Source organism: Megalops cyprinoides, chromosome 21, assembly GCF_013368585.1.
Source record: "Megalops cyprinoides isolate fMegCyp1 chromosome 21, fMegCyp1.pri, whole genome shotgun sequence".
NCBI classification, from domain to species: domain Eukaryota; kingdom Metazoa; phylum Chordata; class Actinopteri; order Elopiformes; family Megalopidae; genus Megalops; species Megalops cyprinoides.
Window position 1 is genome coordinate 13,825,768 of NC_050603.1, and position 25,982 is coordinate 13,851,749.

Here is a 25,982-nt window from a genome sequence, read left to right on the forward strand (position 1 = left end):
GTGTGTGTGTGTGTGTGTGTGTGTGTGTGTGTGTGTGTGTGTGTGTGTGTGCGTGCGTGCGTGCGTGCGTGCGTGTGCGAGCTTGGCTTGACTGGATGATGCTAAAAGGCAGACAGAGACATGCATTCTTGTGTGCTTGTGCTCAGGTGCACACACCCACATGTGCACAAGGACATACACGCACAAGCATACATACAGGCACATACACACACACACACACACACACACACGCGCACACGCACACGCAGAATACACAGAATACGCAGAGGCATGAGCTTCTCACCGCGCATTCTGGCCGTGGTCTCCACCTGCATGAGACCCATCCTGATGACCGGTCCTATTTCTCACCAGTGCGCGTGAGACCGGCTAACGCGCTGCCCCATGAGCAGCGTGGTGTGAATGTCTGCTTGTGAAACTCACCCACCTCCTCTTCCCCCCATCCTCCTCTGAGCACCCAGTGCAAGGTTAGGGCCACGCCTCCCTTAGTGCCACCCCTGTGATGCGATAGACGCCCCCGAGTCCTGCAGCGCTGCTGTAACACTCTGCAGCGAGGCACAGGAAGAACTCTGCCGAGAGCAGGGCCTGTTCTCTCAGGCACCTGGCAGTCTGTCTGCCTGTGCCGCACTCCGTGTGTCTCTCAGGAAGGAGCAGCCCCCTGTGCGTCTGCGTCTGCGTGGCCGCACGCGTGTAAACAGTGTGCGTGTTTACCTGCTGTGAATGTGACTGTGTGTATATGTTCCATTTACTCAGTCTTTCTGCCTTTCTGTCAAACCTCCTGTTTCGCCACTGTGTTGGCTTCTCTGTCCTGGGTGCTGATGCAGAGGTGGACATGGCCAGTGTGCTGGTGCCATGAAAGCAAAGAGCACCCTTCTCTCTCTGCATCAGAAACCTCTTTAGTCTAGAGCATCATTATCTTACATTTAGACAGTGCACTGCGCTAAAAACACTGTGGTTTTTTACAATGAAAACACCATGAGCTGGGCAGGGTTGGCCCGCTCCAGTCCTATGGGGGAGCAGAGGCCCTCTTTGACCCACTTTGCTTGTTCTCAACCATGCAGATAACATTATGTTTCTGTCCCAGGGACACTCAGTTTCTTCTGTTTTATTTTTCATATTGCAAACACCCAGTTGATGTTTTTGGCTGTCACGGGCTAACGTTTGTTTGCGTGCCGTTCTGTCCGCAGGCAATGCGGATACAGCAAGGCGAGCCAGGAGGGGGATGAGGAGCTGTACTTCCAGTGTGAGTTGCGCTGTCTCTCCTCTGTTTGTGCGTCTGTCTTTGTCCGTGCTGGATCCGTTTGCTTTCTGCAGACGTGTATGTTGAATCTGTGCTTCCAGGCTCTTTGGGAATTGCTTTTCAGTAGCCCTGTGCTTTTGGTTCATTCTTATGGTTCACGCTGCTGCTTCTAAGCTGTGCTAAATTACAGAGAGAGATAGTGCTTGAGAAGCATTAACTTTGCAAGGCATGAATGCTTAATTCCATGTGCGTGCTTTAGCAACGCCGAACATACTGGCAGTCCATTAACTGGTTCGCGAGTCTGACTTTGATCGACTGAGATAAGGCGGGAGATGAAGAGATGAACACGAAAGAGAGAGAGAGAGCGAGAGGAGAGATGTGGATTTAGAGAGCGCGAGCAAGATCTGGCATAAAGAATCCTGCCACAAAGTGTCCCCGAGAGAGTTGCTGCATTCCTCGCCAGGTTCGGTGGGCTCTTGCAGGACGGGCTGTGGCATGTCAGTTTTTTTTTCCCCATCCCGCTGTCGCTGTTATTGTTTCTAATCTGACCGGCAGCCCCTGGAGACATGTGGAGCGGCGCGCTTCGTGAATAATAAGCGTGTGAGCACGGGGGCAGTCATGCTACGGGGATCGGAAGCGAACGCGGCGATGGCCAGAGGGAACAGCTGATGTGCTCGACATGCGTGGCGTGCAGCCTGCCGGCCGAGCCTGCTCCCCCTCACACGCCTGCATGCGTGCGACTGCACACACGCACACACACACCACTGCGAGCTGCCCATCACAGCCGCCTCGCTTTATATCCTAGATTGCAGGAGTAAGCCGTGCGCAGATTGGCTGCCATTGCCTGTCAAACAAATTGCAAAGGCTGTTTTTTTTATATACATGCAGTACTTCTTGCGCATTTCAGTCAAGCCACAAATGATTTTAAAAGCCTTCGCTGTGTTTAGTCAGTGAAGTATGGTTCTGTGTGTGTGTGTGTCTTTGTGTGTCTTTGTGTGTTGAGGGAGCACACAATGGCTGGCTGGCCTTTGGGAAATGTAGCGTTAATCAGAGAACGGCTCTTGGAAAACAAAACAAAAGTGGAATGAAAGGAGGTTAAAAGCAGGGAATTAAATAAAAGTATCATCTAAAGAGGAGTGTAATGCACTTTTTCTAAAAACCCCATTCCAGTGGAGGAGGGTTTCGATCCTTTGTGGGTCAGGGAAGGTTTAATTTGTTCTGTAATTGGACTCTGACTTTGTGTGCGTGTGAGTGTGTGCGCGTGTGTGTGTGTGTGTGTGTGAGGTCGGGATCAATAGGCCATTAGGAGAAGGAGAGATGACTCAGGATCCAGCGCTCGGCTCCTTAACGCCTCGTACAGGAGCCTTGTGCCTTAAATGAATACTCAGCATAAAACATGGAAATGCCCTTTTGAAGCTATGCGTTGCAGACTGTAGCACTTGCTCTGAGTGCTCCCATCTCAGGATGGTGATTTCTTTTGTTCTCAGTAGGATTGTGATGTATTTTTCTGCTTCCAAGTTAAGATGGCTGTGGGTTTTAATGGTTCTCTGTTTAGATGACTGTTTGTTTTGCTGGTTCCCAGATAAGATGGCTATATGTTTTGCTCATTCCTATCTTTCTTGTCCCGAATTAATATGTCTGCGAGTTCTGCTGGTGCCTGGTTAATATGTTTGTGAGTTCTGCTGGTACCTGGTTAATATGTCTGCGAGTTCTGCTGGTGCCTGGTTAATATGTCTGCGAGTTCTGCTGGTACCTGGTTAATATGGCTGTGAGTTCTGCTGGTGCCTGGTTAATATGTCTGCGAGTTCTGCTGGTACCTGGTTAATATGGCTGTGAGTTCTGCTGGTGCCTGGTTAATATGTCTGCGAGTTCTGCTGGTGCCTGGTTAATATGTCTGCGAGTTCTGCTGGTACCTGGTTAATATGGCTGTGAGTTCTGCTGGTGCCTGGGTAATATGTCTGCGAGTTCTGCTGGTACCTGGTTAATATGTCTGCGAGTTCTGCTGGTGCCTGGTTAATATGTCTGCGAGTTCTGCTGGTACCTGGTTAATATGGCTGTGAGTTCTGCTGGTGCCTGGTTAATATGTCTGCGAGTTCTGCTGGTACCTGGTTAATATGGCTGTGAGTTCTGCTGGTGCCTGGTTAATATGTCTGCGAGTTCTGCTGGTACCTGGTTAATATGTCTGCGAGTTCTGCTGGTACCTGGTTAATATGGCTGTGAGTTCTGCTGGTGCCTGGTTAATATGTCTGCGAGTTCTGCTGGTACCTGGTTAATATGGCTGTGAGTTCTGCTGGTGCCTGGTTAATATGTCTGTGAGTTTTGCTGGTGCCTGGTTAATATGTCTGCGAGTTCTGCTGGTGCCTGGTTAATATGTTTGTGAGTTTTGCTGGTGCCTGGTTAATATGTCTGTGAGTTCTGCTGGTGCCTGGTTAATATGGCTGTGAGTTCTGCTGGTGCCTGGGTAATATGTCTGCGAGTTCTGCTGGTACCTGGTTAATATGTCTGCGAGTTCTGCTGGTACCTGGTTAATATGGCTGTGAGTTCTGCTGGTGCCTGGTTAATATGGCTGTGAGTTTTGTTGGTGCCTGGTTAATATGTCTGCGAGTTCTGCTGGTTCCCAGTTATGATGGCTGTGTTTGTTGCTCACTCCCAGTTAAGATCCCGACTCGGAGGACATACATTGACCCTGAGACGTGTGAGGATCTGGTCCAGGCAGTTCATGTGTTTGCTAAAGAGCTGGATGACTCCAGTGTGAAGATTGACAGGATCATCCACACAGGTAACAATGTGCTGTCAGTGTCTCTCTCCTTTCCACTCTCTCCACCCTCCTCTTTCTCTCTCTCTCTCTCTCACACACAGTCACACACACACACGCATACACACATAGAGGCACTGAATTCTGAATCTGTTTCTGTCAATACGTAGTCACACAGACAGAATCTCTCAAACAAAATGCACTCTGTTTGACAAGACTGGGGTGTTACTATGATTTAGAACAACTTTTGCTCTCATTTTGCTTGAATGGGGGATATTTGGAGACATTCATTATTTAAATCTGTTTAGTTTCTGGGAGCATTCCAGTAAGCGATCCTTTAAATTTTGGAAGGTTCATGTAATAATGCGATAGCTGAGTGCCCCCCTACAGGTCATATTTAATGGTGTGACGTAACAGCAAAGTGCTCCCCCTGCAGGCGAGTTTGGGGAAGTGTGCCGCGGGTGTCTGAAGCTTCCTAGCAAGCGGGAGTTGCCAGTGGCGATAAAGACGCTCCGTGCCGGCTGTTCCGAAAAGCAGAGGCGGTCTTTCCTGAGCGAGGCTGGAATTCTGGGACAGTTTGACCACTCGAACATCATCCGCCTGGAGGGGGTGATCACCAGAGGTGAGCAGAGCAGTGAGGCTGGTGGACCGAAAGGAGGGAGAGGGATCGGGATGACCCGGATGGAGGCGAGGGGATTATCACAAGGAGGGATGGTGAGAGTGAAAGAAGAAAGGAACGTGCAGAAAGGCAGATCAGGGAAGAGGGGCAAAAGGAAAAGAGAAAACGGCTCAGGGGAGAGAGAGAGAAACAGAGAAAGGAGTACAGGGGCAGGTATGTAGGGGAGAGAGGAGGACTGAGGGAGGTGTATAGGGGAGAGAGGAGGACTGAAGAAGGTGTATAGGGGTGAGAGGAGGACTGAGGGAGGTGTATAGGGGAGAGAGGAGGACTGAGGGAGATGTATAAGGGAAAGAGGACTGAGGGAGGTGTATAGAGGAGAGAGGACTGAGGGTGGTGTATAGGGGAGAGAGGAGGACTGAGAGATGTGTATAGGGGAGAGAGGAGGACTGAGGGAGATGTATAAAGGAGAGAGGACTGAGGGAGGTGTATAGGGGAGAGAGGAGGACTGAGGGAGATGTATAAGGGAGAGAGGAGGACTGAGGGAGATGTATAGGGGAGAGAGGAGGACTGAGGGAGGTGTATAGGGGAGAGAGGAGGACTGAGGGAGATGTATAAGGGAGAGAGGAGGACTGAGGGAGATGTATAAGGGAGAGAGGAGGACTGAGGGAGATGTATAGGGGAGAGAGGAGGACTGAGGGAGATGTATAAGGGAGAGAGGAGGACTGAGGGAGGTGTATAGGGGAGAGAGGGAAAGGACGGTTGATTAAGACGGTGCTGAGCGCGTGTGAAAGGGAGGGAGAGGGATGAATGCTGGAGCATGCTGGGAGGTGCGGCAGCAGCAGATGTGCGGGAGGCAGTAATTGGTACTCCAGACTCAGCGGGGCCCTGTAATGGCTCTAATCTCTCACCTCATCCATGCGCAGACTGCACTCAGACTGCAAATTACCACTCCTTTACCTCGTTTACCTCCCGGAGACCCAAATCACCTCCTTTACCTCCCCGAGAGCTCAGGGACAGCCCACCTGTCACCGCCGCCCTCGCCAGGCCCGTATCCCAGGCTCTGGGATGACGGTCGCGGCGCTAAGTGCCCAGCAGGGGGCGCCATCATCATCCAGCTCCATCCAGCCCCCACGCAAACCGCAAGATTAACCAGCATAGGGCAATGTTCCAGAGTAGCAGTCATTTAGGGCACATTTACAATGTGCACATTTCCATAAAGGTGTAAATGAGAACGTTGGTAAGCGCTTTTTCTGGGAGCCTTCTTGTTGATTGAACTATAGGGCGCCAGATTGGGCAGGTTCATCTCTGTCCTCCCAACTGTGTGGGCTTAGGAGGGAAGGGGGGATATCATAACAGAGAGGGATTTTATCTCTTTCTCTGTCTCAGCCCTTAATAGAACCAGTCCCACTCCAGCACTGATCTCTCCCTAACAGGATAAACACATCTACACATAACAAACCCGACTAATGAGCCATTGGAAGTCTGTCTCAGTTTGTCTTTGGACACCGTAGCTCAGCCTGATTAAAGCTGTATGGCTGGGGTTGCAGGTGCGGGGAAAAGGCCCGCACCTGCAAAAAATGGGGGTAGTGGGGCATATTGGTTCTCTAGTCCTACTCAGGGCTTTTCGGGTCCCTGAATTTCAGAAAGGTATACCAGGTAAATAACCTGCTCTCACGGAGTGTGTGTGTGTCTGCAGGTAACACCATGATGATCGTGGTGGAATGGATGTCCAATGGGGTTTTGGACTCCTTCCTCAGGGTAAGTGTATGTGGGTTCAGTGTCTTGTGTATGTTCAGTGTGTGGGATCACGTATCTGCGTGTGTGTGTGTGCGTGCGCGTACATGTGCGTGTGTGCATGTTTGTACGTACGTGTGTGCACGTATGTGTCTATATGCGTGATGTCTGTTTTCAGGCTGTGTAAGTGTGTGGTGATGAGGTCAGTGAATGTGAGAGCTCTGCTCCCGACAGAAAGCTCTCTTGTGATCCTTCCCATTCACATCCCTGCTGCTTGTCTCTGTGGAGCTGAGTAATGCACTCAGCTGTGGTTCTGCTGCACTGAAGGGCTGTCACACTGATGCTTCCTAGAGAGAGTGTCTTAGAGTGCCAGTCAACACCTCCCTCTCTGCCTCTCTGGTCACATATCAAATAAAGATTTCCGCCACATGATGACGGAGCATTAGGAAAGACCAGATGTGAAAGTGTTAGAGCTTCATGGCAGTTGTCTTTTTAGTTTAGTTTTCAAATGAAAGCACTGAAGTGAATTTCAGTGGTTCAGTGTCTCACGTACTGGCATAAGTTATCCAACCAGCTGAAAGGCAAGTGGGCCCTCCCCTGTTTTCAGCACTGTTGGGGCACGTGGTGTTCGGTTTCTGTGTGTATAGAAGCAGACTCTATGCTGATATGACCTTTGACCTTTGCCCCTTCCTGTGTCACAGAAGCACGAGGGCCAGCTGAGTGTGCTGCAGCTGGTGGACATGCTGGGCGGCGTTGCCGCGGGGATGAAGTACCTGACGGAGATGGGCTTTGTGCACCGGAGACTCGCCGCTCACAAGGTGCTGGTCAACAGCAGCCTGGTGTGCAAAGTGTCAGGCTTCCGCCCCCTGCTGGATGACAAGGTGGAGGCGGTCTACACAACACTGGTCAGTGTGCCTCTCTGTGCCTCTCTGCCCTTCACTCACAATGACACATCTCTCTGTATGCTTCTCTCTCTGTCTCTCTGCTAGCATATTCGCCTGTGAGCCTGGCTGTCTGGCTGTCCCTGCCGTGTCTGTATCCATTTGATACAGCACTGTATCTCACTTCTCTGACCTGCCGCCCTCTCTCTCTCAGCACGGTGGAAAGAGTGCAGTGTTGTGGACTGCCCCAGAGGCCATCCAGTACCACCGCTACAGCTCCGCCTCTGACGTCTGGAGTTTCGGGATCGTAATGTGGGAGGTCATGTCCTTCGGGGAGAGGCCCTACTGGGACATGGGCAACCAGGATGTGAGTGTGTGTCTCTCACTCTCTCAAACTCTCTCTGCCCGTCTGCTCTCTCTCTCTCTTTCTCTTGTGTTTGTTTCCTTCCCCCTCTCCTCTCTGACTTTGGCTTGTGTTTTCTCCCCCTCCCTCTCTCCCTCTCTCCCTCCCACCTTCTCTCTCTCTCTCCCTGCCTGGTGCCATTTCTGTCTCGCTCTGGCTGTCCCTTTCTCACCCCCTCTCTCTCTGCTGGTTATGCATTTATGTGAACTCTCTGATGTCAGCCCTTGGATCTTATTAAACTGGAAAGCTGGGCTGCTTTAAAGATGGGGGGAGACTCTGCTTCTAAGGCTGCTTTAGCTCCATGAAAAATCCTGTTTTTATTATGTGTGTTTCTTTCCTGTGCCTCCTCCAAAGTACAGTACTGTCTTAAAATAAGTCTAGGGTGAAGGAAGTCCTGCTCTTTTAAGGAAATATAATCACTGCCAGTTGAGTTAGGAGATAGGGAGAGATAGCACTCTGTAGCTTACTCAGAAGTTAGTTCTTTTTAACTGTGAATATGTGTCTCAGAGATGAGCTGTTGAAAAGAGCCTACTTTCAAGAACAATGGTGCAATTTCTATGTACAGAAAAGTGGCAAAAATGCAGTGCTTGTATAGCTTGTAGTCATTATCATCAAAGGCAGGATCTGTGTAGATAGATTTCCCTTTCCCTGTGAATAAAAGGGATGAATGGAGAGATGAGCAGAGCGATTGATGTCGACATTGCATGATGAGAGAAATTGTAAGGAAACGTTCTGTACCTGTACTTCTACAGTACTAACTGCCTAATGCTTTGTGCCTGTACCTCTCCAAAACTCTGTACCTCTACCTGTCTAACACTCTGTACCTCTACCTGCCTAATGCTCTGTACCTCTACCTGCCTAACACTCTGTACCTCTGTCTGCCTAACAGTCTGTCTCTACCTGGTCTTGTCTTACCTGCATTCTCCTGGCTTCTCGCAGTCCCAGCATGCCTGACTCTTCTGTCATCTGCTCCCCTGCAGGTAATCAAGGCGATTGAGGACGGCTTCCGTTTGCCCGCCCCGATGAACTGCCCCGCCCCCTTGCACCAGCTGATGCTGGACTGCTGGCAGAAGGAGCGCAATGAGAGGCCCAAGTTCAGCCAGATCCACAGCGCTTTGAGCAAGACCGTCAGGAGCCCCGATGCCATCGGCTCCTCCACATTATCGCGCAGGTACTGACAGTGGGCCTGGCCCAATACACCACTGGCTTGGTTTAGCAGCTGCTGGGGGAATATGGTGGGATGTGGATGTTAAAATAGTCCACCTCTATCCTTCTGTCTGTGAGTGCCCCTCTACCCCTGTCCTCCAGTGTGCCTCTGAGCAATACCCCTCTCTCCTGTGCTCTTCTGAGGGTGACCTCCCCCTCGCTCCTGTGTGTTTCTGTCAGCAAACCCCCTTTCTCACCCTGTAATGCTCTGAGGGTGACCTCCCCCTCTCTCCTCCTTCAGGACGCTCAGCTCCTCCATCTCCCTAGCGGAGCGCTCCCTCCCCTCCTTCCCCTCCTTCAGCTCTGTGGGTGAGTGGCTGGAGGCCGTGGACATGGGCCGCTACAAGGACAACTTCACCGCCGCCGGGTACTGCTACCTGGAGTCCGTCGCCCGCATGACCGTCCAGTGAGTCCCGGCAACACCCTCGCACAGCACAGGCTCAGGGCTGAGGGGCAGTGTTAGCTCACCTGTGACCCAGGCGAGATCCTCCAGCTTGCAGGCCTACTCTCGAATGCACTTTCAGTTCTGCTCAGCTGTGCTCATGCCCTTACCTGTGTGTTTCTATTGTCTAAGTGAAATGGAAGCAGGTACAGCCATTATGACACTATTTACAACTAGTAAATACATTATAGATATTAAACATATTGCTAATCATTTTACAATATTATGATGTAAATATGCAGTAAGACAGCATAGGTTTGTGTGTGTTAGAAAGCTTGCCTTTTGAGTGTTGTAGATATCTAACCTGGGTGTGTGTGTGTGTCTGTGTGTGTCTGTGTGTGTGTGTGTGTCTGTGTGTGTGTGTGTGTGTCTGTGTGTGTGTGTGTGTGTGTGTGTGTGTGTGTGTGTGTGTGTGTGTGTGTGTGTGTGTGTCTGTGTGTGTGTGTGTGTGTGTCTGTGTGTGTGTGTGTGTGTGTGTCTGTGTGTCTGTGTGTGTGTGTGTGTGTGTGTGTGTGTGTGTGTCTGTGTGTGTGTGTGTGTGTGTCTGTGTGTGTGTGTCTGTGTGTCTGTGTGTCTGTGTGTCTGTGTGTGTGTGTCTGTGTGTGTGTGTGTGTCTGTGTGTCTGTGTCTGTGTGTGCGCATTCCTCAGGGATGTGCTGAGTTTGGGGATCACTTCTTTGGATCACCAGAAGCAGATCCTGGCAGCCATTCAGACTCTGAGGGCGCAGGTCATCCAGATGCATGGCAGAGGGGTGCAGGTGTAGCAGACAGACACTGACAGACAGACAGGCAGACGGAGAGATGACCGCTGAGAGGAGTGAGAGAGAGACTCTGCACAGGCCGGGCTCAGCCCCCTGCAGGCTGAGGGATCAGTGGGACTGACCCCTCCACTCCACAGTATTACTCTCCTCCTCCTCTTCCTCCTTCTCCTTCCTCTCCTCTGGAATACGCTCCCGGTGCTGCCACAGTCTCACCCAGTCACATGATATCCGCACTCTTGTGTCCGGTGGTCTGGGGCAGAGCCACATCTGCACACCCCGGCCCAGGTACCCAGAGCAGAACCCGCAGACAAAGCCTGCTCTCTGAATCTGATCCTGGATCAGCAGCTCAAAGCCCCATGATCAGAACACTGGGGAACAGGATCTTAAACTATGTGATCAGCATTGTCTAGGAAACAGGGACTGCAGTCAGATTATCCAAGCTTTCTCCCGCAGCAGGGACAAAAAAAACCATGTGACCATTACTGTGCAGAGGCTAGAATAACAAGATCGAAGCACAATCTCCGATCAGGATCTTAAGCGCTGCCGTAAGCCCTGTCAGAGAACAAAACCCAAAACCACCCGGGCCCTGGCCAGCCACACGGGCCATCATCACATGGTCAGTACCCTGGATACCCTGCACCAGAGTGGACGTGAACAGAGGCGTGACTCCACTGCTGTCTGGATCAACCAATCAAAACCCCAGGAAACGGAGGTGAATCATTCAGGAAAACCATCTCAGTATCAAACCGCCGGAAACAAATAAAAGAAACTTTGTAAACCAAGACTCAGAAAGGTTTTATGTTCCATTTCTCTGTTTGTCTGTTTGCCACGTTTGGTCATCGGTTACTCCTCTTATGATGGTATTGGTTATAACTTCCCTCAGCCTTGTCCCTCCTCCAGTGTTTTAAATGCTATTGGTAGCATTGTGTAGCATCTTGCTTATTTATGTTGTACTTCTTGTTTCAGTGGCATCCTTCATGCAACCAATGTTGTACTCAAAGCTCAAGTCTGAAGTTGGCATATCTCTTTTATTTATTTATGTATTTATTTGCTTACAGACTGTCACTGTAGCACTTTTTTGGGGGGAATTGGGTTGAATAGAGAAATTGTCTTTAGCAAAATGTACTGTAACGATGCAGAGAATGCAGCAAAGCATTGTAATTTTAGTTTCCCGAATACCCCTTGAGAAAAAGTTCTGTGTTTAATTTTTTGATTTAATGTATTGTAAGTTTTTTTTTTTTTGCAACATGAAAAGTGCTGTTTACCATTCACTGCAGTCACAGCAAGCAGCAGCTGTATTGAAAGATGAGGTTGGCTTGTGTATCATCGACTCATGTAAAACGTAAAATGTGGACCAGGACTTTGCGCACGCAGCCCAGTTCAGGAGGTTCAGACCCGATTGTCAGGGTGACTGTGATTGTGGTTAATATTCAAACTTGGACGGGTGTAAACTGGAGGGAGGGGCGTGGGTGTTCAGGGCATTGGAGAGCTCTTTTTGGAGCGGAGCGGTGCTGCACAGTTCCTCTGAATGTTTTTTTTGTCATGTTGAGTCAGACCTTTGGACTGTACTGTGACGTTCTGTGGATGATACAGAAAGCTCTTGACTGACACGTGCTCCCTCACACACTGGATTGTTCTGGAGAGGCGAGTCATGCTGTGGTCATAGATGAAGGTACTGTTTCATCTCCTAATTTAGCAACTGTAATTTACCCAGCCCGAATGCTTTCAGGGCAGCTTTGGGTGAAATTCAGATACATTGTGTACATTTAAATTCAATTGATCACACTTTTTAGTTTTATTCCAGACCCAAGCCATGTCCCCCAGCATGCAAAACATGTTCTCCCAACACTGTGACGACCCCAGATCACCTCTCAGCTATTCAAGGTATCCACAACTATTACAAATTAGTCCGAACATTATTCTTTCCCTGGCCAACTGGCTTTTGTGTGTGTGTGTGTGAGTATGTGTTAGTAAGTGTGTGTTGCGTGTAAGAGTACATGTGTGTTTGTGTGTGTGTGTGTGTGCAGCAGCTAGCAGTCTTGCTGTGTGTCTGTAGGTTGTGTGCAACAGCCGTCTACAGTAACTGTGTGTGAGCTTTTCTCAATGTGTGTCAAACTGGACTTTCTGTGGCGACAGACATGCAACACATACACACATACTGCACACACATGCGCGCACACACACACACTCACACACTCACTCATTCACTCCTTGGTCCACAGCAGTGTCTCTGCCTGTTCACCCACTAATGAGGCTCCATATTTTCCCCTCTGTATAATATATCATTATGAATTATATGTCTAATAATGTAAATATGTACTTGAAAATGCAATCTATTTTTATAAGTTCTTTGACGAATAATGCGTTGAATATAATTGCTCACTGTGTAAGGGTATTATTAAGGATATAGCCAGGAGACTTGGGTGTTTGGAATATAAAAAATGTTTTTGTTTTTTTTTAAGTAGTTTTTTGATGATTTCTACTTGTTAGTAAGCAGATTGCTGTTGCAATATCAACATGTGTTATTAAAAAATGGCAAGACGAGAGGTGTGCTGAATGAGTCCATGTGTTTGTTTGGGTTTCTGAGTAATGAAGTTTCCGTCCTCCTGCTGTGTCTTATTCCTTGCCTTTGGGTTCATGCTGGCAGCCTGACCCCGAGACTGACAGCAGTCTTACAGTAATCTCTGCTCTCCCAGCGGGGGCCACCGGCCAGCAGTCTGTTTCATTGCCCGACTGTGCTCACAATTTAAGTCAAAATAGTACTGTTGGTGTCTGTCCTCTTTGGTCTCATTTTCAGTTGTCGAAGCAGTAACGGTGTGTCCAGGTGTGACAGCCATTCAGTGCCAGCCCCCCCCCCTCTCTCATGCATGTCATTTCAACTTCAGAGCTATTTCAGATTAACAAGTGTTTATGACTCATTGGTCTAAATGAAAAAAAAAAAAAACAAAAAAAGTGGTTGAGATTCAGGCATGACACCAAGCCCAAAATATGACACAAATCAGATGTGCCAAATAACCATTTTAATTTTTCAGAAATAGATTGTAGCAGAAATAATGCTTCCCACAGTTAATGCCACTCTAATAACAGAGAGCAGCCAGTAAGCAGACTCGTTTGATGCTGAAGACATGACGGCGCTGCGCATCTGTGAGCTGACCTGCTAAGAGCTACACGGCGTTGTTCGATGTCTGCTTTATCAGATCCCCTGTTTCTCTGGAGTGGCTTTCGCTCAGCCTCTGACACATCTCATTACGGGCGCTCTGACGGGCCGCCCGTGCGCGCTGTGTAAACCGTACATTACAGACGCGCACATTGTTTGCATAAGCGCATAAGCCTTACCCCACAGATGAGCTTTGTTCTGCTCCCAGCAGGGAGCAGGCGTGCATGCTAAACCTATATCCTCTGCACTCTGCGTGCGTTCGCGTGTGGTGACCGTGCCTGTCGGGCGGGGGGCCGTCGCTGGAGGGAAGCCGGGCCTCCTAGCGGTGTGTTAGCGTCGCCGCACAGCGGAGCGGTAGACCTGGCTGCTTCTCCCAGCCCCAGCCGCTCGCTCGATCCCGCTCGTCATCTCCCCGGAAACCCCCCCGGCCTCCCCGCATGCAGCTTGTCACCTCAGGTTGTACAGGTTTACACATGAGGTCACGCTCCCCCTCAGAGGGGAGTCTTGCTCAAATCTTTGACCTCGGGTCTTCGCTGTGGGACTCCTACAGAAGAGGTTGCAGAGCAGACTCGCCCTGTTTATTAGGTTGATGATTGATGTTTGAATTCATTTATTTTTCCTTTTGTCTTTGAACCGCCCTTTCTGCCAGGTGTTTGACTGCGGGGTGGGCAGATAAACAGGCGTGCTCATCTGACAGGGAGAAGGGATGAGCATGGTTCAGCTTTATTCTATACTTAGAAAACGTCAGTGGGTTTTTGGAAATGAACCCTAGGGTAAGTCATCAGTTGTTGGCCATGCCAAGCCCACATCAAGTCAATTTGCCTTTTTTGTAACACAAACCTAGGTAAAATTTCAGAAAAGGAAAGACATGAAGAGTGTGTATCTGTGTGTGAGAGAGATAAAGAAGGAGAAAGGGCTAGATGGAGAATTGTGAGGAAGACGGGAGCATCAAGGACAGAACGTTCATTACAGACATGTGTCTGCACACATTGTTTATGTGCCTGTAGAGTAAAACTATCTGCATGCAAAAATAGTGTTGATGTAGATTCTCTATGCTGAGTTTCAGAACAGAAACAAATCAAAACTCCCAGTAGAAAAAAAAAAATCAATTTGAATCTGGAAAAACAATTACAAACTATGTTGGCTCAGATAACTTAAATCACATAGTAAATTAGAATGCTCTCTGGACCCTAAAAATGATTTTGCCCTATCAGAGCATCTGGTCAGGATCCAAACCCAAAATCAGGGGAACTCCTGGGCCAGAACATTGTAAGGGCCATAGTCTGGCTGTCCAAACCAAAACCTTACCAGGCCTGAACTCCCTGTGCTGATACAAAATAAGTTTTATTTTCAGTTATCTGGGAGAAATAGACCCCCTGTTAACCCACAGGGGAGACAAATCTATCTGAAGGAAGAATGCCTCCCAAGAAAGGGGAAATCGATGCCTGAATTGAAAACAAAAGCTCTGTGTGGATGAGACAGTGTGTCTTCTGGGAGAAAGGAAACTCAGCCCCAAATAACAGCTGGATACAGCTGGAAGGAAGGTCCACAGCATGGCTCCAACAGCCAGACAAGCAGGCAAATACCATAAAAGCATATCTGGAGGAAAATGGAATTGGCACAGTACCTCTGAATTCAAGAGCTAGAACTTAGGGAGGGGTACATAAAAGGGGTATAATTTCTATAGTTTTGTGTGTTTGTGTGTGTGTTTTAATATGCACATGCAAGTACAAGTACATAATTTCAACGGAGACTATTTTGTAAGCGTGCAGGTGATCCTTGGTAATGTTATTCCAGCAAAGAGCTATTTGAATGTTGATGGGAAAGTGGAAGTGCGCTGGAGAGAGAGAGTTCTAAAGACTCCTGTGGAGCGTTCAAGTGCAGGAACGTTCTGTGCCCCTCGCTCCCTGTCTGTCCCTCCCTCTCCCTGTGAAGATTACGCAGGGGCAGAGGGAGGAAGCACTTCCACCTCTGAGGCAGAGTGTGAAGGAGAGGCTGACCCTGGCTCTGTCTCCTCCTCCGGCCGTTAATCCCTGCCGCGGTGACGGTGACGGGGACAGTGACGGCAGGCCCGGCGGCCAGGCCGTGACGGAGCAGCCTGCACTCCACGGGGATGCCGGCTCACCTCTTTTGTCACGCGGCAGGATGGAGACATCAAAGCTATCGCAGCCCGCTGCCTTTGTGCGCGTGTGTGCGCATGTGTGCGTGTGGGTGCGCATGTGTGCATGCGGAAGAGCAGGGGGACGGGGGTGAGAGAGGGGGAAGTGGGACAGGGGGGATGTGGGGGGGCAGAAGGAACAGGGGGAAGGAAGCATGGAGGGGTTGAAGAAAGGGAAATGGGACATGGGGGTGGGAGGGCTGACAGAGGAAGCATGGGGGAGGAAAGTGAGACATAGGGGAACCACGGTGCTCCAACAATCCTCACACACACATGCTTGTTCCTCCAGCAGCTGCAGATGTGTGTGCAACCTCTGAGATTTCGAGCAGAAGAACCAAATCGGTTCTTTTACTCGGTGACCCTCTCCACCCACCACACTTGTGCTGACGATCAGCAGTGTGTTACACACACACACACACAGGGGTCTCTGTGTCTGATAAATGCCTCCATTCCCACTTCATGCCCTCAAACAGGAGAGCCAGCATTACCTCTAGCAGAAGAACATTGTGGTAAAATCTTCTTGGTAAAACCTGGTGGCAATTTGCAATAAGTATCGGAGGCAAAAGCCTGGTGGCAGCGTAAGCTTTTGCAGCAGTACTGATACAAGCTTGTGGCAGTACAGGCTTGGCAGCTGGAAACTGGTGGTAGTAATGTACGGTTGTGTGCTTTATGACAGTGCTTATTTCCTTTGGTGGTAATGTTTCCCACAATAGCACTTTTACAAGCATGACGCTATTTATTTATTATATCTATATGGCTACTTGCCTAATGCTACTGAATGTATTTTTTGAAAGTCGCTCTGGATAAGATGATAATGGATAATGACTAAATGTAAGGTTGGAAGGGTCATACGCAGGCCCTGAGGGAGAGAATGAATCTCCCTCTCTGCCTGCTTCCTGCACTCTTGAATCACCTCAGCAGGGCTCAGGAAGTTCAGAGGAGTTCTTGGGAACTCTGTATTGTGTAAAGAGATTAAACTCTCTCTGACCGTTTGAGCTACCTTCTCCCCCTGAATCTTATCTCGTTGTGTCTTTTATCTGTCTCTCTCTGTCGCTCCCTCTGACTCCGTGTTCATTCTCGCTTACTGTATAGCCCTACAGCAAGTGGAGTTGGGCATTTCATAAATCCTTTTTTTTAACCTTAAATTCTATCCCACATTCTATGGAAAGACCTCTAGCTAGTGCGTTACATCTGTGTGACACATAATGCTGCAGTTGCAATGTCACATCGCCATCTAGTGTCCAATATGTACACTACAGCAGAGAGCTACATACTTATGTACAGAGGCAGTCAATAATGTAATCCAGGAGTCTTAAATCCATACATACGTAGTATCCATACAGTATATGGTGCGCCACAATTTCCAAGGCAGATCTAAGGTAACAAAGTTCAGACAAAAATGACCAAAAACTGTAACTTTTATTGCATTTGAGGGTCTTTTAGTGGCTAGGTTCAAGGCTGATTAGATTTTTGCAAAACTGTTTATAAAGGATACCATCTTTTGGGATTTTGAAACAGTGAAAACAGATTATGCTCTGTGCCCTCTGTGGGAGGGGTCCTACAGTATGTCCTGCTCTCTTTCTTTCTCATGTACCCCTCTCTGAGTTTCTCCCTTTCTCTCCCTAACCGTCTTTCTCTCTCCAACCATCCCTTCACGCCCACCGCTCCTTTCTCTCCTAACCTCTTACCTTCCCTCTCCCTTCCTTTCTGTCCCTCCCTTTCTCTTCCTGCTCTCCCTCCCTTGCTCCTCGTACCCCTCTGCCCCCCCCCGTCCCTCTCTTCCTCCGTCTTCACTCTCTCCAGCTGAGGCCCAGGGTCTGGGCGATGAAGGAGAATATGTGCGTGTCCTCCAGGATGGCCTTGGCGGTGGGCTTGCCGGCGCCGTGGCCGCTGCGGGTGTCCACACGCAGCAGCAGGGGATGCCGCTGCCCCGGGCTGCGCCCCACGCCGTGCTGCAGCGTGGCGCAGTACTTCAGCGTGTGCAGCGGGACCACGCGGTCGTCGTGGTCCGCTGTCAGCAGGAGTATGGCGGGGTATGGTGGGCCTTCCCTGGGGGCAGGGGGCAGGTTGTGCAGGGGGGAGTACCTGAGAGAGAGAGAGAGAGATGATGCAGTAGTCAAATTATAATTACTGAGCCAGCAGAGGGGTGAAGAAACATGAAAGGTTAAGGGGGTGAGTTATTTGATTTGAGACACTCTGTTTGTGTGTGGGTGTGTGTGTGTGTGTGTGTGTGTGAGAAAGAGAGAGAGAGAGAGAGAGAGAGAGAGACTCACTTAATGAGCCACTGGAACTGCTTGCTGTCGTCCGAGCAGCCGTAGTCTGTGGTCCAGGCGTGACCGATGGTGAACTTGTGGAATTTCAGCATGTCCATCACTCCCACCTCAGCCACAGCACAGCCGAAGAGCTCCGGCCTCTGGTTCACACAGGCCGCTATGGGAGGGGGAGAGAAACAGATACTGTACTCTCCTCACACCTCTTACACACACACAAGCCCTCATTTCTGATTTCTCTCACATTCAGAGGCAGTTCTTCTCCCTGTCTGTCAGTGTGATATGTAAAATATATCTGAAAAGTGTCAGGATTCAAACCTGTAGCATTTTACAATATTGTGTGCAATATTAACTTGTAGTCTGCAAAGTATGTCCTCTTTTCCTTCCAACCTACATCAAAAAATGGAAAATTACCTCTGTTAAAAGAGACTAGATTAAATGGCATGAAATGGCCCAGCTACTTCAGCTACCCCATCCTCCCCCTTATAACTCATGTTATGGCTTCTACCAGTTCATTTCCCAAACCTCATCCTGTACTGTACCCACAGGTAGCCCAAATCTCCCCTCCTCGACCAGCCCGGGGCCTGTGCTGTGCCCACAGTTAGCCCCCGCTGGCCCCGTGCCATGCCATACCCACGAGCAGTCCCCCGTTGGAGGCCCCGTTGATGGCGATGTGGCTGGCGGAGGTGTACTGCTCCCTGATCAGGAACTCCGCCGCGCACTGGAAGTCATCAAAGCAGTTCTGCTTATTACCCAGGGAGCCGGCTGTCACAGACACAGTCACACACTGTCAGGAGCGCACTGAGAGACCAGTCAGTTACAAACTGCCACCTGTCACAGTCACATATTAGCACCGATAAAATGCTCAGCCCAAGGACTGTGTGTGTGTGTGTACCTTTGTGCCAGGTCTGGCCGTACTCCCCTCCTCCTCTGATGTTGGCCACAGCCAGGATTCCGCCAAGGTGTCTGACAAAGAGCAGGTAGGCCACGCTACAAGGGTGTAATGACCAGCAGTCAGTGACACAGTCGCACACACACAGCAAATAGAGTACACTGACTACATTCATACTGAAGACAATTTCACACACTCAGCAGACACAGATATTCACTTTTTGGGGAATAACACACACACACACACACACACACAGGTTGTACTGACTTGTAGTGGGGTTGGATGGAGTTCTCGAAGCCTCCGTATCCATACAGGAAGACGGGGTGAGATCCATCCTTCTTGATCCCCCGGGCATGCACCAGGAACATTGGGATTTTAGTCCCATCCTTGCTGGGGTAGAAGACCTGGGGCACAGAGGCAAAGCTGCTTCACACCTTACTATATATTACTGTGTTAGGCTTCACCAGGCTGAATCTATCTGGTTGCATCTATACTAGATACTGTTAGGTTACTCTGGACTGTGCTAGATGAAGCTGATGATGTTACATTACATTATTGTCATGTAGCAGATACTCTTATGCAGAGTAACTTACATACAGTAGGTTATAATTTTATCCATCTATACAACTGGATATTTCTGAGGCATTTGTGAGAAGAGTACCTTGTCCAAAGGTACAACGGTAGTGCCCTAGCAGGGAATCAAACCAACAACCTTTTGGTCATGAGCCCTACTCCTTACCACTTCGTCACACTCCTGTCCCTTGTGTTAACAAGTGTTGACTGTGTTGGTCTGTTAGGACTGTGTTTACATTTCCTGGGCCAGACTAACTGCCACTCTCTGGAGGTGAGTCTCACCTGTACAGTCTCATAGTCAGCTGGCTGGATGCCCTTCACCTCTACCTGTCGGAATACGGTGGGCTCAGGGTTGGGGACACTCAGGTCATAGTGGTAGATGATGCCTGTGGGAAACATTGCCGAGCGGGAGATGTCACATGCTGTTTGTCCTTTATCTCTCTAAACCCATCGCTCTCTCCCTTTTCAGTGTTGCCATCCCACTCTCCCTTCTCCACCCTCACCAGCCCTCCTCCTTTCTGGGGTGTAGTGCTGGATTATATTACATTGCATTCATTTAGTGGCAGCTTTTACCCAGAGCGACTTCTAGCAAAAAAATGCAGGAGTGTATCCATTCAAGTTGAATGAGTAACAGTGTCAGACCAGGCTAACAACATTCCCAGATCAGTGAGTGTGAGCACAACACTATTCAAGCCCTACCGCAAGTTAACTTGTGCAACCTGAGTAGACAAGGGAAGCCAAGTATACTACATACCCATACATATACAACAGTCACTTGATCCAGAATCCAAAACATGTTGCAATACTATACGCAAAATAAACAGCAAGTGATACAAGAAGCAGGTGTTAGGGGGCGGGGATTGAGGTGGAACCGAGATGCAGTCTAAAGAGGTGGGTCTTCGGTCTGCATTGAAAGATGGCCAGAAGATGGCTATGTGTGGATTAGAAGATGGATTAGAACGTTTGCAAAGTGATCAGGGAAGTGAATGGGGAACAGTGCAATACCTGGGGTGGTGAAGGAGGTGAACTTGTAGAAGAAGTCGGGGTGCTTCTTCTTGCAGCTGATCCCCACCACGGTCCCCACGTCCAGAGGCAAGTCCCTCAGCAGCTGTCCAGACGACAACTCATACAACTGCAGGATGTCCTTCACGTCATGCACGTAGTTCACCAGCAGGTGGTGCTGATTCACACAGGCCACAAACCCTGCACAGACAAGTGACACAAATACCATTCTCAAAAAGGGAGAGGAAGTTGCTCGGTTGTAAATGGAAACACACCTATTAGTCACACCTAATTTGAGATACCAGACATAATGCCTATTGATTGATTATTTTGTCCTCGTAGTCTATTTGATTCAGCTATTTTGAAGTTACACAGACTGACACAGAGTAGTCTAATGAACAAATCCTTACGCTTCAGTAGATGGCAGTCATGCCCATATTTTGTTGTTCCTCAGTTCTGCTCCCGGCAGACCACACACAAAGTTGGTTTTAGTTTGATTTAGATGTGAACTGATGTTGACTGTTACTTTTTGTGAAAGAAAGTGATTTGTTGTCGGTAAGTCTGAAATGTTTGAATGTTTGTAATTCAAGTTTGTTTTTCATGCCAATTGAAAGGATATGAGAAAATTAGTGTCTTCAGCTTACATCGCTACATTGTTATTAATGGCATTTAGCAGAAGCTCTTATCCAGAGCGACTTACATAGGTTACAAGTTTTTACATGTTACCCATTTCTACAACTGGATATTAACTGATGCAATTCTGGGTTAAATACATTGCCCAAGGGTACAACAGCAGTGCCCCATCAGGGAACTGAACTGGCAACCTTTTGGTTACAAGCTTCTGCTCCTTAACCACTACATTAACAATGCTGTGTAAATGTGTCATACTGCCCTTGTAAGTCAACCATTTAAGTTCTGCCCTGTTTTCTGTCTGTCCAGTGCCTCTGTCTGCCTGTCTTTACAGTAGCTCTGCCCTGTCTTACATCTGTCCAGATGACTCACCTGATGAGGCTGTTATCATGGCTGCCCATGGGAGGAGAACAAAACAGCCACAATTTCTGAATGCTTTGTGTTTTTTGGCATCTCTGTTTTTTGTAAATATCCCTCTGGTGAAATGATTCAATATTGGCTTAGACCCAGTAACAAGAAAGAGGATAAAACTGAAGGAGTTTCATTTGATTTAACTGGAAAAAAGCCAGGCCCCACATTTTCCATTCTCTCTCTCTCTCTCTCTCTCTCTCTCTCTCTCTCTCTCTGTGTGTGTGTGAGTGTGTGAGTGTGTGAGTGTGTGTGTGAGTGTGTGAGTGAGATGTAAGACATGCAACCAGCGGCTGCCTTCTGGGGACCATTCACAGAGCCCTCATCTTGTTAATTACAGACAATAAACGTAGCACTAACGATATTACAAACTATTACAACACGATATTGACAGCCCTACACATCAAAACAGCCTCATTCCACAACCTCAGCCCCACAGTCTCCTCTCAAAGTAAACCCCCACACAACAGACCGTTTATGCAAACCGCAGCTGACATGTAGATACACATATGCACACGCAGGCGCCAGATATCCCACCTTTAATCTTCAAGCAAACTTCTCTGTCCAAATCCTGTCTCCTGTAACTCATTGTTTCTCAGTAACCCCCCAGTACTCTTCCACTTGCTCCCACAGTATTCTCCCAGAACTCCTGTGGGACCCCCCCAGTACTCTTCCATTACATTACATTACATTATTGGCATTTAGCAGATGCTCTTATCCAAAGCAACAATTTTTACGTATTTATACAGCTGGACATTTACTGAGGCAATTGTGGGTTAAGTACCTTGCCCCAGGGTACAGCAGCAGTGCCCCAGTGGGGAATCGAACCAACAACCTTTCGGGTTACGAGCCCTGCTCCTTACCGTTGCACCACAGTGCTGCCCATAAGATCTTACAGGGCTTTCTCAGCACTCTAACCCCCACCCATAGAGTACCCCAGCGCCCTTACCCAGGACATCCTTCTCATGTTGTGGGATGAGGGTACTCCAGTGCTCTGGGGCGGGCTTCTGCAGGTCAATGTTGATCAGCTTGTACCGCGGTGCATTCAGGTTGGTGCGGAAGGTGAAAACGCTGCCCTCGTTGGTGATGTAGGAGTACTGTGCCTCGAAGTTGTCCACCAGCTTCACCCATGGGAGAAGACCTGGGTGACCAGGGGAGGTAAAGCTCACAACAGCTCTTTAAAATTGCAGGCAGGTATACTGTATAATGTGTGATAATACGTGCTATTGGCAATGCAATGCAGTCACATTACTGCTCTTATTTTACTGTTCAGACTAAAATCTGAACAGGTTTGTTTGTAGGGGTATCAAGCTTCATGTTATTAACTTAAATAATAAGCGAGATTTGAGGAGGACAGAACTGACAGTGTGTGGAAGATGCTACAAAGTGTTGAGGTCAAAGTTAACTGGGTAGAGTAAAGGTTCTTCCTCAGTTCCTGCTTTGCAGGAGGGGGGGAGACACTCACCTGTGATGCCATTGGGCAGCTGCTGCAGGTCACAGTACCACAGCTGGTTGACTGGCTCACAGCCCTCTGTGATGGACAGCACGGCATACCTGCCGTCATCCGACACCTAGGACAAAGGTATGCAGAAAAGTGCAGTTCCAAATAAGCCGAAGCTAGCCAGATGCATTGGGTGAGACCAGCCTGGCGTGTTGAGCTTTTTTGTATGGTTACCGTGACTCCGCTGTGCCACTTGGGGTGATCTGGAAATTCTGCCACCAGAATGTCCTCTGATTGGCTGGTCCCGATCACATGGTAGTAGAGCTTTTGATTGAGGTTGGAAGTGGTCTCAGTGCCTGTGTGAGATCAGCAGCACAATAGGTTACTGTAACCAGGGGTGAATGGTGGCCGCACTCTGGATATCCGAGCCATTGCATCTGGTTGGACCATGGGAACTGTTATGATTAGGCCTACTTTTTCTTTTGAGTTGTGTGTTGTGTTTTGCAACATGTCAGGTAGAACTGTAATGGCGCTGAAAGCCTTGTGGCTAACCTTTACCCACCCCTTACTATTACTCGATCCCTCACCCCAACAGTTTAAATCCTCACCATCAGCCTTGCCCTCTTGCAGGGGGTAGCAGTTGTAGAACACCCCGCGGGCGTCATGTGTCCAGCCCAGGCAGCTGAACTTGACCCTCTCCAGGACGTCGGGCAGCTGGGTCAGGTCGTCCGCCTTCAGGAAGCGCACCGTCACCCAGTCCGACCCGGCAGAGCTCAACCCGTACGCAAAGTACTCACACTCCTCTGACAGCCGGGCCACTAGGAGGGGGGCAGAAGGGATAATGACTCAGACTGATTCTCGCACTCGTCTGGGGGATGATTTGGGTGTGCTCTCAAACCCGAGACTCACTCTTCAAGGCCACAGTGCCGTCCTCCGACAGCGTGTTCGGGTCGAAGAAGACCGAGGCCGGGCTCTCCAGCGAGTCCTGCACATAAAGGACATCCTGGTTCTGCAAGCCCTGGTTGTGGAAGTAGAAATACCTGCAGGGAAGGACAGATTACAGCGTAACACCACATACCAAACACATGAGGGACACATTAAAGTGTGACACTACCCAGTTCCGAATGGGAACATTAAAATGTCTGACATGGAAATACAATTTTACTGTAAGGTTAAGTTCTATAACTTTCCCCCACTCTTGCAGGAGCAGCTGTTTTTGGGTTGTGCTTGGCATGCCTACCTCCCCCCTCTCTTGTAAGGACAGCTGTACTTGGGGTAGTCATAGAGTTCAGTCAGACGCTGGTGGAACAGGGGCCTGACAGCACATTGATCCAAGAAGGGCATGGTCAGCTTGTTCTGTTCTTCTACAAAGGCCTGGTACACACAAAAAACACATTGTGAATATTTCTGTGTGTCTCTCTTTTTCATACACACACATACACACTCACACAATCACACATTTCACAATATGCACCGATGTAGGCATACATACTGTATACTAAGAGGAAGAGGGACTGTGCAGCTGCAACTGTCTAAGCAGTCTATCACACGCGTTCAGATCAAACACACACACACACACAAGAGCTGCCACCCGCAAACATGACCTCCTGATGTCTGACCCCTCACTGCTCCTACCTTGGTCTCTTCACTGTCTGGGTCCTCCAGCCAGCAGTATGGATCAGGTATTTTCACCCCATGGTATTCATCCACCTTTGGAAAAGGAGTCCTTAATTAAATGCAAGAGAGACAGCTCAAACACACACACACACACACACACACATCCACACACACATCCACATGCCCCCCCACCACACACACACTCAAATACACACATGCTTCCCTGTACCCCACTCCACACACACATAAAGAGCATATACTCGCTGTGGGAGAGAGTGAGTGATTCTTACACACAAAGATTGGAGAGAGACAGTTGTGGCATAATATTAAGTGAAACTGCTAAACCTGATATGCTTCCCAAATGCACATTATATATCTGTGCTTTGTGCCGAGAGCTTTATGCCAATGGGCTACCTGCAGAGCTCTGTAGAATTTCATGAGAAAAAGGATATACCCGGATACGGTTAAGCGATCTCAGCCAATGTCACCAAAGAGCATTGTTAACAAAGGTTAATTACAGAGAAGTGAGGGGAGGAGCCACATCCGCCTGAACCTGCAGAGAAATCCAGACCCAAATACAGAGTGTGTCCGCCGGGCTTTCCCGGGTTCACTGACAACAGCTCACACCTGATCTGGGAACAGCCATTTGGCTGTCCACGGTCGCCGTGCTAGAGTAAGCCACAGCGTCATTACAGGATTAAGGCCTTGCTTCTCCCTCTCTCTCCCTTCCTGGGCCTCTCGCTCTGCCAATCTGTGTGCCTGTCTCTTTAAGGCTTTATCCTCTGAACAGGAGGGAGCTTCCTTCCAAAAAAACACGACACCCACCTTACTCTCATCTCTCCTAGCTACAGGGTAGTTGAAGGCCATCCTTGCACCACGTCCCTTTATGAAATTTGCGACTGTCTCTGGCCCCGATGATTCAGCTGCTGTGCACGTCTCAAAGTGAAAGTGAAATTAACTTCCAGATTTACAACAGACAGTCACTCCCGCCCAAACAGGAAATGACATCACTCAAGTCATGTATGGGCATAGATCTGGTAACAGGTGCCCTGTTTTTCAACTTACTGTAATTAATCCAGGAAATACTGGAACTAAGATGTATTTGGAAATATGTTTAACCTTATTTTAACATGCAAGTATGTATTTTTCATGAGGCCACACTGCATAAACTCACAGAGTTTGTGCAGTGTTTTGGGAAATAACACTGGTAAATTTAGGATGCATGTGATTGGGGTGGGACAGTTCTGACACTGTGGATTGGTGTTCTGTTTGATCAGCTGCTTTCTTCCCTGAGGCCAAAACTGAATGGCAGCTGACATACCTCACCCTCTCCCCTGTGTTGGGACATTCCGATATTTCCCTTGTTTTTTTGCATCCTTATTTCCTGTCTGGGTTTGTTCTATTTTGGAGAGGTGGTGATGGTGACTGTCTCTCTGTCTGTCTGTCTGTCTGTCATTATTATCACTCATTTATGTGATAGACACCCTCACCCAGGGTGGCTTGTGTGACATAGTTTAATTTTCACTCACTGTTTTCATTATTCGTCATTCTTCATGCTGTAAAGAAGCAGAGAGACAGAGAAAGGGAGGCAGAGTGGGGTGCACGGAGGGATGTATTTAATGACAGGGTCTGGCAGGATTAGAGGGTGACTGACGGGGGACGTCTGTGACTCACCTTGTGTGTGTGTTTGGCTTGGCGGGTGTCACTCGTCACATCGTCACATAACGGCCCCCGCACCACCCTGCTAATGCGGAAGCAGACTGATGTGGTCTCCTTGATCTGAGGAGTATGTTCTT

General features: G+C 48.9%; 2 protein-coding genes across 2 annotated transcripts in view; one reads left to right on the forward strand and one right to left on the reverse strand.

The window, feature by feature from the left end:
* The window catches only part of LOC118796342 (ephrin type-A receptor 7-like), a 78,428-nt gene extending 67,496 nt beyond the window's left edge, over nucleotides 1-10,932 (forward strand). Inside the window, exons 10-18 of the mRNA XM_036555170.1 lie at nucleotides 1,185-1,240; nucleotides 3,891-4,016; nucleotides 4,429-4,614; nucleotides 6,308-6,369; nucleotides 7,047-7,250; nucleotides 7,441-7,593; nucleotides 8,610-8,800; nucleotides 9,077-9,241; nucleotides 9,927-10,932. Coding sequence (XP_036411063.1) covers nucleotides 1,185-1,240; nucleotides 3,891-4,016; nucleotides 4,429-4,614; nucleotides 6,308-6,369; nucleotides 7,047-7,250; nucleotides 7,441-7,593; nucleotides 8,610-8,800; nucleotides 9,077-9,241; nucleotides 9,927-10,041 — 1,258 coding nt within the window. The 3' untranslated portion in view covers nucleotides 10,042-10,932. The remainder of the gene's footprint in view (nucleotides 1-1,184; nucleotides 1,241-3,890; nucleotides 4,017-4,428; nucleotides 4,615-6,307; nucleotides 6,370-7,046; nucleotides 7,251-7,440; nucleotides 7,594-8,609; nucleotides 8,801-9,076; nucleotides 9,242-9,926) is intronic.
* A 6,208-nt stretch (nucleotides 10,933-17,140) lies between these two features.
* Nucleotides 17,141-25,117, reverse strand: LOC118768892 (prolyl endopeptidase-like). Its single transcript, XM_036515862.1, has 15 exons — nucleotides 25,012-25,117; nucleotides 24,205-24,279; nucleotides 23,810-23,943; nucleotides 23,479-23,609; nucleotides 23,178-23,387; nucleotides 22,804-22,925; nucleotides 22,594-22,699; nucleotides 22,078-22,269; nucleotides 20,094-20,291; nucleotides 19,371-19,474; nucleotides 18,783-18,919; nucleotides 18,519-18,613; nucleotides 18,257-18,388; nucleotides 17,627-17,783; nucleotides 17,141-17,438 (listed from the first exon to the last, which is right to left on the reverse strand). The coding sequence occupies exons 1-15, from the start codon at nucleotides 25,051-25,053 to the stop codon at nucleotides 17,144-17,146; spliced, it is 2,130 nt and encodes a 709-aa protein (XP_036371755.1). The 5' UTR covers nucleotides 25,054-25,117; the 3' UTR covers nucleotides 17,141-17,143.
* Nucleotides 25,118-25,982: the final 865 nt, after the last annotated feature.